General features: G+C 38.2%; 1 protein-coding gene across 3 annotated transcripts in view; it reads right to left on the bottom strand.

The window, feature by feature from the left end:
- Positions 1-1,636: 1,636 nt before the first annotated feature.
- The window catches only part of LOC149559147 (putative cyclic nucleotide-gated ion channel 5), a 275,019-nt gene continuing 265,663 nt past the window's right edge, over positions 1,637-10,992 (bottom strand). For all 3 annotated transcript variants that reach the window (XM_089833067.1, XM_089833066.1, XM_089833068.1), the window contains 2 exons: positions 2,741-2,977; positions 1,637-2,570 (listed from right to left, as the gene is read on the bottom strand). In XM_089833067.1, coding sequence (XP_089689193.1) covers positions 1,863-2,570; positions 2,741-2,977 — 945 coding nt within the window. In that variant the 3' untranslated portion in view covers positions 1,637-1,862. The remainder of the gene's footprint in view (positions 2,571-2,740; positions 2,978-10,992) is intronic.

The raw sequence follows: 10,992 nt of genomic DNA, 5'->3' as shown, positions 1-10,992 counted from the left end.
AAGTTGCGATATATTTCATACGTAATGTTTTCTCTCGCAGTTCAATGACACATTGATGACTTTGTCGACATTTGTGATGCAAACCCAAGTTATGGCATCGACATTTTCAGGCCTGATGAGTTGGTTTCCTTGCATGTGGGAGGTATTTTTGGCATCTACTTGTTCAACTGGCTGATTAATGAGGTTGGTGATTCAATGGTCATTTATTTCTACACCCAAGATCATGCTGACAGGTTGATTTGGGATCCAAGAGTTAACATGATGGTCATTTTGCATTATGTGGGCTATGATGAGCTACTTCACTATTTGAGGCTTGACACAATTGTGATCAAAGTAACACAACATGGAAGCGCAGTAGTATTTCTCAGGTTGACTTGGGATCCGCAGATCTTATTGATAGAAGAGTTGCATTTGGACAACTTGCTTCACAATATGGTAGGATGTGCTTTCACATTGGGCTATAGAGCTACTTACAGATTGTTGTGGGATCTTGGTATTGATTCATAGACCCATGATTGCTTGAGGGCAAACAATTGGAAGGAGGATTGTAATGTTCCCTTTTCTGAGATATTAGAGAATTAAAAGGCCAACCCATATTTATATCAACATTGGCTTGAGGAAGACTTAATGTAGAATTATTAAAGGCATTTTTTATTATAAAAGGGTATTAATAAGAGACAATTTGGCATAACGGACAAAGACACTAATAGGGAAGCTGAAGAGTCATACGTTGGGTTCTCAAAAGAAGAACGAAGAGCGCATTTTACACATGCTTGGATTTTCGAATTGTTTCAGATGTCTCTTGGAGAAAAGGGAAGCTTTGGCTTTCAGTTACCAGAACTTGAGGACATAAACGTTTAGATCTTCTCGACTGATCGGACATCAATCCGGTTCAGCACTGGTGATGAATTCACATCAGAGTTCACATTGATGTTACAGGTTCTTTTCTATATGTTTCCAATCTAACTGTAATATTATTTTTAAGATTGGATTTTTGGTGTTTGTTATTGTACTGCTGATGTATTAAGCAATAACATATTTTTGAAGAATTAATATGAGCTTGTTAATTTATTTTGAATTATATATCTGTTTATATTCTGAAAATTTCTGTGGGAGAAAAATTGTGGGTAATATCCATTCAGGATTTTACACAATCATCCACTGAGTAGTAGTTCTGTCTGAAGTATGAAGGGTGTTATCCTTACTGGTATTATTAGAACTGTTATAGTCACCATCACTAGCATTAAGTTAGCTTGGTTGTATTTGAACATCAATAATCATTTCTGAATTTTGTATCTTCTAAGAGACATTGGTAATCAAAGTGTTAACATGCATTTAATTGAGTCTGAACATTGGGCAAGGGATAGAAACATCTTCATACTAAAAGCTCTATGAGAAAAAAAATCAGAAACACTCCACGTCATTAAACTACTGTCACACTAAAAAAACTGAGTGAAGTGACGGGAAAGCAAAAGGCACACAGAAGTGGGGTTCATTTCACATTACTTGAGGATAATGTTATTCCCATCAGGAATGATTATATTTGATATGCTGCTGAGAACAGCAGTAATTAAGTCTGACACTTGATACAGCCAATATTTTACACTAACTGGAGTTTAGACACAGGAGGAAAATATGCTAAAATTGAAAATAATATGCATAGGATTAATCTTAAAATCTTAATCACAAGGAAAGAACCATGAAAATTGGTTTACATATAAACATTTTTCTCCAGTTCAAAACATTTATAAAATCCATCAGGAATAAGAGAAACGATCACTCTTTCCAAACTCCCACATATAAATAGCAGAGACTCATTTTATGGTTGCATGCAAAGGGAGAATCCTGTATGATGCAAACAATTAAAATAAAACCTTTCCAGAAGTTTCAGCACTGAAATCAGGCTCTGAGGGTTTTTTGAGTTCAACAAGCTGTGTTGGCTGTTCTGATTTCATAGTACGCATTCTTTGCATACCATCAAGAGCATCTGTCGCAAAAAAGGATGCATAAAATGTTGCTCTTGGGCTGGGGTAAATAGCACCATTGTTTGCCATTGCAGTCTCCAATTTGTGCTGTTCTCTGAGAAGAATTTCAGCACCCTTCCTTTTGTAGTGACGGCGCCAGGTTGCTTGAATGAAACAAGCAGCCCATGTTCTCCACTGCTGGGAGTGGAAGCGAAAGGTATGTTGAACCTGTCTGCTGTGAAAGCGTCTAAATTGGGTTGCAACAAACTTTATATTTTCTGCTCTTAAAGAGAACGCCTCTACCTCTGACAAAGCTTTCACTGTTCTCGTTGATGATGGAAGTTTTGCACTAGAATTTGGATCCAAAGCCCATGTTAGTAGTTCCTCCCCACAGAAATCTCCTTGTTTCAGAAAACTACAATTGAAAAATCCAGTTCTCCCTCCATTTGTTGTCATGCTCTCTATATGGCCCCGAATGATAAAAAGCATCTCGCCCACAGGTTCTCCTTCTCTTACAAAATATGTATCTTCAGTATAAAGGCATGTCTTAAGATGCTCACACAGTGCATCCAATAAATGATCATCCATATTCTTAAACAAATGTACCTACCATATAGAAAATCTATTAAAGGAAAATTATGGATTTAAACAGAATGAATATCCAAGTACTCATCACGAGCCATTCAACCATGAAGCAGGTTTAAAAGTTACAACCTGGCATTGAAGAGAATTGTTAAATACCAGATAGAAGTAATTGTGTGATAGATATCACTCACCTGCCTGACTAAGTCTAAACAGAGATGCCTCTTGATGTCACGTCTGAGGTCTTTTGGAAGGCTTTGAATTAATTGCTCTTCATCTACTCCTCTAGTTTGAAGCCATTTGTATTGATCATGACGGCGAACACGATCTCTAAGATCTTTAGGGAGCAAGCGATGCTGCATCCATGCCTCTGTATCAGCCCTTTTTACTCTCATTTCTTCCAGCCTGATTGTCAAAGATCGCAAATAGGTCTGTAATAGGAGAAAAGACAATTTAAAGCATGTTTCCTGAGCCCAAACATTTTGCAATAGAAAAGCCAATTTAGAATGCAAACTTGGAGACAGTAACAAAATATGTTACAGTACAGCATGCACATCAAACTTAATAACAAAATGCTATGATGCTTATGATTTAAAACGCAATCGAGATGATACACATCTCTATTCAATTGCATTCTTGTGAAAACTTGCCATACTGATATCAGAAATAGATTTTCTATGCTTGTCTCATATATTTATCTTCAAATAAAATTGGGGACGTGTGTTTGTGAAAAATATGAATTTCTATAGAGATTATATCAATTTCTTGGTTGCATATACAGTCCTACATATGAAAATGACCCCCTATGGAAAGGACTAGGCATCTTTGAGCTGGATAGCCAAAGAAAGTCAATGTAGAACTCAGTAATTATTTAAATATTGTACAAAGAATGATCCCTCCATCTCTCATATAAGACTCTGTTTTGGTGACTAAAATTCTCCTCATCATTTCTGTAAGATCCCCCAGAGGAATCTTGTCCAAATTTGTTACACAGAATAACAGGTGGTTTTCTTTATATAATAAGTTTCTCATCTGTAGAGATATTGATTTAAGAGTTCGGCCTTAAGTTTGGTAAGCACTGTCTTTGCAAAATTTGTTGAAGCAATTTCCAATGCATTCATATGACATTCAGAAAAATGATAAACCAATGCAAACAAAACCTACCTTACAGTCAGTGTTCGCTGTTTAAAACAGTAATACAAAATGGAGGATATAATTTTCTAAACTTTTATTACATATATTTTGTCATTGATGAATCTGCAATGATCAGGGACATCAACCAGCTATAATACTTATAAACATGAATCAGCACTAATACTAAAGTACTCAGAATTTCTATCACGCTCCAGATGCAATAGATTTATTTCTTAGCACCCAGCATGATGAGTAGCTGGTATTAATCGATCAGCAGTCAGGAAAAACAGAAGTATGTATTATGTAATCACAAGCCCTTCTAAAGAATAGATTTCTGATCTTGGAGATAGTGACTGGCCTGCAACACCAATATAGAAGGCACCTGTTGTGAAGTTTTCATACAATCACTCCATTACAAATGGGGACCCCCTCTTTTGCTTTAGCACTAGGAGTAAGTGGTCTGAGGGGTCTTAGTGGCAATTTCGAGTCTCTAGGCCTTGCAAAGTAAATTTAGTGCCATTTTCGAGTCTCTAGGCCTTGCAAAGTAAATTTGAGTTTGTTGAGGTCAGGGAAAGAGATATAAAGCCAAAATCCATCAAGTTCTTGGGCTAGAAATGTAGAAATTTTCAATGCTTGTTTCACCATGGATAATAACTCTTATTGCACTCCAAACATAGACAATTCACAGTTGTCTTCCCTAAGCATCCTGAACTTTCAATCTTCCATTATTTAATTGTTATTATCTATATCATAGAATGTGATCTCACACACACACCCACGTGTGTGTGTGTGTGTAATGTCCCCATTTTTTTAGCCTTTTAATAAAGTTCTTAGCCTTTACATTCTCCAAAGGCTAAGTGGAGGAATAAGGAGATATTGATTAAATTAATTTCTTATAAAGTCATTCAATAAATTAAAATTAAAAGGTGGCTTTTATTAATTAATTTAATTAAAAGTCACTGAAGTTAAATTAATTAATTAAAAAAATCTTCTAGAAAAAGGAATTAAATATTATTTCGTTTCTTCTAGAGGGAGGTCCATCTATTGGAGGAAAAGTGGAACTATATCTTTTATCCCACATTGCTTGTGAAAAGTGGGTAAACCCTATGAAGTGGAAATAAAAGGAGAGCTGTTGGCCATTGTTCAGCAAGTTGAACATGAGAAGAAAATTGATGTACGAGTTGCAGATCCGTTCATGGCATTAGAGGACTTCTATACTCTTTTGTGACATTCTAGACGTCATTCCCTTAGGGTTTGGCCTTTGGAATCCATTGTTATCAGCTTCATCATAAGATAGATTGGGCGTGTTTCTAGCTACAGGCAGATTTGATATTTTGCTCATATCTTCTTCATTACACATCTAATGTTTATGCTACCTTAAGGGAATGATAATATGAAGATATTGGACTGTTTGAAAGACAAAATATTGTAACAGCGCTATTCATGCAGGTATTGTTCATGCGATCCATTTGAAAGACAAAATTGATGTGTGAATTGCAAATCCGTTCTTGGCATTAGAGGACATCTATCCTCTCCTATGACATTCTAGATAGCATTCCCTTGGGGTTTGGCCTTTGGAATCCATTGTTGTCAGCTTCATTATTAGGCAAGCTTGGCACGTCTCTAGCTACATGCAGATTTGATGTTTTGCTCATATCTTCTTCATTACTCATCCAACGTTTATGGTACCTTGAGGGAATGATTATATGAAGCTATTGGATTGTTTGAAAGACAAAATACTGTAACAACACTGTTCACACGGGTACTCTTCATGTGGTTACTATTCATGTCACTGTTGCAGCAAGTTTAAATAACATTTGTTGGAGCATTATGTGAATAATATTGGAGCAATTAGTGAGTTGATAATCTGCCATGTATTTGATTTCATTAAATAACATCTTATCAGCAATTGTTTACTTTTTGGGCATTTAAGGGTTCCCATTATAGTGGTATTGGGGCCTAGTTGTCCTGCCATCCTATGGAGGCATTACAAGAAATTTAGAACAATAAAGGAGAGGGAAAACTGTTTGATGAAATGTCAAAAAGCTAAAAATCAGGTTAAGAAAGTTTGTTTGAGCATGTGACAGGGGCCTTATAACTTCCACATTACCAGAGTAAGACAAAATAGGATTTCAGACCTGTAGAGCGAAGAGTCTAGTTCATCCGTGCAGATGTACATAGAATCCAGTCATACAAACACAAAGGAGACATTCTTTGATCAAGAGGGCAATATGGTTGACCGAGATGACATGAATACCTAGGGGGAGGCAGGAATACTGGTCCAAATTAGGGGGAGGTAATGTTCAGATAGTTACTAGATACATTAGAGCAAGGGCAGCGTATGCAGTAGGAGTAGAATAGGCGAATGAACATGATGCTTCAGCTTATGGCTAGACAGATGAGCCTCAACGTTAATCCAGGTGATGCCAACAATAGAAACAATAACAATGGGGGCATTGATATTAATGAACGTTGAGGCAACAATAATGGTCCTAAGAATAACATTAATGGTAATAATAATGGACATGGCAAAAATGGCAATGAGGCTGACAACTTTAGACACATTACACGCCCAACTCGGACAACGAACTCGAGACCTCTTCTACCCACCTTCCCACCCAAAGATTTGGTTCAACCAATAAATGAACTGCAAATTACTGAGTTACAAGAGAAGTTCAGGAGGGACCGAGAGGCTAGTGGACTAGAGTTTCAGGCAGACATTTCTCTCAGAGATTTTACAGACTTGAGGATGAGACACATGCCTAGGGCATGAGGGAGGAATCAAAACTTTGAACTAAGAAAGTTGGAAAACTTTCTTTACCTTATTATGATGCTTCATGGAAGATGACTACACGAGCTTGGGTGCAGAGGGTAGATACATACTTGCAACTGAATCCTATGCTTGAGAAGGAGGCTATCAAGTATGCAACAACTCATTTGGATGGTCTAGCGCATGAGTGGTGGCAACATGGCATGGTAACCTTGGGGCATAATCAGATCACATCTTACGAGTTCATTGAGAGACTCGTAGAAAGATTTGATACCAAAGATCCCGAGTTACAGTTTAAGGAGTTGGCACAACTCAAGCAGTGGGGATCAATTGAGACGTATATAAGTGAATTTCAAAGGTTAGTTGTTTTGGTCAAAGATATTTCAAAGAGGAGATTAGTGGTGCTGTTTATGGATGGACTCTTAGATCCCTTGAGGGTTTGGGCCAAGGGGCATGACAAAAAACCTTTTCACAAGGATGTCAACCAAAAAAGGATAATAGGTTGGACAATGACACCCTAAATGAGTTGAGGAAGAAGCTTTGTTTTCATTGCAGAAAGCCTTGGGACTTATCTCATAAGTGCCCTCTCAAGGCTAAGGCGAATCAAATGGAGTATTTCTTAACAACGGAGTCACAATTAGAGAGGGCGGATTAGCACTCCGATTCAGATGAGGGTAGCACTACATAGGAGAGTAGCATTCCTAAGGATGAGAGGTCGTTGGCACATTTAACGAGGGCTCAAAAGGAAATCACATTTACGGTCAAGGGTACTATCCAGGGGTAGAAAGTGATCTCACTCATTGACACTGAGGCTACACATAATTTCATAGATGCACAGTTGGTAGCCAAGAGAGGTTTACAGACTGAGGAGCACGTTGGGTTTAGAGTCATGGTGGCTAACAATGACAAATTATTATGCACTCGGAAGATATCTAATCTTCACCTCAGGTTTGGAGATGGCTATAAGTTGGTGGGTGAGTTCTATGTAGTAGACATGGGAGATTATGATGTCATCCTCAGTATGACATGGATGGTCTCAACTAGCGAAATTGGAGATGAGATTCCAGCATGAGGGCAGAACTTTTGAACTTAGAGGACTTTCAGATGGGGGCTGCAAAGTGATCTCCTTGAGGAGAATACAGAGACTTTTTCGGCATGATGATATAGACTGGGCAGCAGAATGTTTCACCATGCCAGCTTCACAGAAGCCACAGGTGAAGAGTCATCCACTAGATATCCAGGAGATACTTGATAGGCATGCTAAAGTATTTGGTGAGATTCCGCATGGGGTTCCTCCTAACAGGGGGATAGAGCATGTTATTGAGCTCGTGGAGGGAGCCAAACCAATTATGATTACTCCCTATTGTCATCCTAAGAAACACAAAGATGAGATAGAGAAGGCAATTAAGGAGTTGTTGGAGATGGGACATATTAGGCCTAGCAAAAGCCCTCTTGCTTTAGCAATAGTAATGGTAAAGAAGAGGAATGGGATGATGTGCATGTGCATCGATTACAGGGCACTGAATAAGAAAAAAATTAAAAATAGGTATCCCATTCCTAGGATTGATGAGCTAATATATGAGTTGCATGGGGCACACTTCTTCACCAAAATTGATTTATGATCTGGATACCATCAAAGCCAGATGAGAGCAAAGAGCATTGAGAAGATAGCCTTCTAATGTCACTATGGCCACTTTGAGTTTATGGTTGTGCCATTTGGGCTAACCAATGTGCTTGCCACATTCCAGAGTTATATGAACCAAGTATTTAGGAGGCAGTTGAAGAGATTTGTCTTGATTTTCTTTGATGACATCTTGGTCTTCAGAAAGACCTGGGAGGAGCACTTAAAACATCTGGAGGAGGTGTTATCTATTCTGGAGAGAGAGAGACGTTGTATGCCAAGGAATCTAAATGCAAGTTCGGCATGACCGAGCTCCTTTACCTTGGGCATATCATTAGTGCAGATGTTGTTCGGGTTGATCTCAAAAAGATTAGACTATTATAGATTGGCCCACTCTCACAAACTTCACACAACTTAAGGGGTTCTTTGGTTTATGTGGTTTTTACAGGAGATTTGTTAGGGGATTCTCACAGATTGCCGCACCTTTGACAAATCTCACCAAGAAAGGGACCTTCACATGGATAGAGGCAGCACAAAGATGCCTTGACCACTTCAAACAGGTGATGTCATCTTGTCTGGTTCTAGCCCTACCTGATTTTACAAAACCATTTGAGCTTGAGTGTGATGCTTTAGAAGATGGGATAGGGGCAGTATTGATGCAATAGAGACACCCCATTGCATTCAAGAGTAGGAAAGTTTGCAGAGTTGAGAGAAGCTATTTTATATAGGATAGGGAAATGTTGGCCATAATGCATGCATTAGCAAAATTCCGATCTTATTTGGTAGGTGGGTGTTTTGTGATCAAGATTGATCACAATAGTATTAAATACTTCATGGGCTAGTGTGATCTTAATGACCAGTAGTAGAAATGGGTTACCAAATTGCAAGCTTATGACTTTGACATATAGTTTGTCAAAGGTAAGAAAAATGTGGTGGTTGACACTTCATCCTAGAGACCTCACTTATGTGCTTTGGTAGAGATTTCAGAAGATTGGATAGATCAGACTGCAATAGAATATGTAGGAGATGTTTGGGCTTCTGGGATAGTTGTGGGCACCATTCAAGATGACAAATATGTGGTGTTGGATGGGTTGATCAGATTTAAGGTCAAGGTTTTTTTGATTCCTACATCACAGTTTAGAGAGGAGATCTTGAGAGCATTTCATAATGCGCCTACTGCCTGACATCCTAGGGTCTTCAAAACTTATAGGCAGATCTGTGAGAGATTCACCTAGAGGGGACTCAAGGATGGTGTGTGGAGATATGTGAGAGTGCATGGTGTGTCAACAAAATAAGGGAGAGCACAATTTTCCTGTAGGGTTGCTTTAGCCTTTGCCCATTCCTGACAGGAAATGGGAAAGTATTTCAATAGATTTCATCACCGGGTTACCACGAGTGCAGGGGAGCGATTGCATCTATGTGGTGGTAGACCACTTGACGAAGTCCACTCACTTCTTTGTTATTCCATCCACTTACACAACAGCACAGGTGGCAGATCTTTTGTTCAGAGAGATATTCAGGTTACATGGGCTTCATAGATTCATAGTCAATGACTGAGATAGTAAATTTATGAGTTTTTTTGGCAAGAATTGTTTAGGTTGTGTGGTACAGATCTTACACCTAGCACTAGTTACCATCCACAAACAGATGGGCAGGCAGAGATTGTGAATATATGAGTTTTTTTGGCAGGAAATGTTTAGGTTGTGGTACAGATCTTACACCTAGCACTAGTTACCATCCACAAACAGATGGGCAGGCGGAGATTGTGAATAAATGGGTGGAGGGATATTTGAGGAACTAGTGCACAATAGAGAGCTTAGGTCAGATTGTTGCATATGGGAGAGTATTGTTATAATACCACTTATCATATGTCCATTAGGATGACTCGTTTCATGGCATTGTATGGCTATGAAGCACTGTTGGTGAACAGATTGTCCTCCAAAGAAAAATTTACAAATTAACCCCAAAGCCCAAATAGGAAAACTAAATATACACTAACAGTTGGGTCATTTTGCTATCGAAAAGCGTAAATGCCCTCTGAATTTATCCAGGTATAGCTCCTCGTGCATGATTTACAATGAATTCACAAAAATAAAAATATGGATGCTTTTAACAAGAAAGCACAAAAGGTTTACACACATATCCGCAAACATGAAATAGATGGGGAAAAACTAATCTGATTGAAAGGAAATAAATAGTAAATGACACAGTTCATCTACCCGAATGCTGCATTACAAAGAGAATGAAAAATTTAGAAAGCGAAGAATCAAAGCTTCAAAGACATCTTGAAATTAAACGTATTCAAAAAACAACGTCACTAAAATGCGTTTACAAAAAACTGAAAATTACACAAAGATAACAATCAGTGGAAAGAAAAATGCCCAAACTCGAAGTTTTGGTGTGCAATTATCTCCCAAGTCTCCCTTCTCTAAAATGTAAAGATAACGCAGACCTCATTACATGTTGCATCAGAATCACTATCTGGAAGAAACAAAAATTCCCTCCTTTACATTGCATTTAAAAATCAAAATTTCACCCCCTTTTCCTAACACAGTTTAGAAAAAAGACCAGAGCTCTGCTCTTCCTCCAGTCCCAAAGTCTGCCTTTCCTTCCATGAAGAACTGGAAAATCAAAAAAAACTGGAACCCACGCCTTCTCTTTCTCCACCTATTTAACTCCTTTTGTCTCTCGATGATCCCTTTTAGTTTTAATTACTAATTTTGGAAGTTAACTCTTTTCTTTGTTTCTTTTCTTATTTTAATTATACCATAATCCTATGTTTGGGATGTAATTTGGTTGATCTTGGAGTAAACACTGACATATTATTCACCCCCAAATTATCTGGCCACCTGTCATTTATGAGATGAGTCATCCTACTAAGGGGGGATGTGCATGTTTAGTGCTTTCCCTTTATCTGCATG

This window comes from Cupressus sempervirens, chromosome 5, assembly GCF_028749045.1.
Source record: "Cupressus sempervirens isolate cs-2001-9-10 chromosome 5, ASM2874904v1, whole genome shotgun sequence".
Classification (NCBI taxonomy): Eukaryota; Viridiplantae; Streptophyta; class Pinopsida; order Cupressales; family Cupressaceae; genus Cupressus; species Cupressus sempervirens.
Note: the sequence above shows the minus strand (reverse complement) of the source record. Positions and strands in the feature narration are given on the sequence as shown.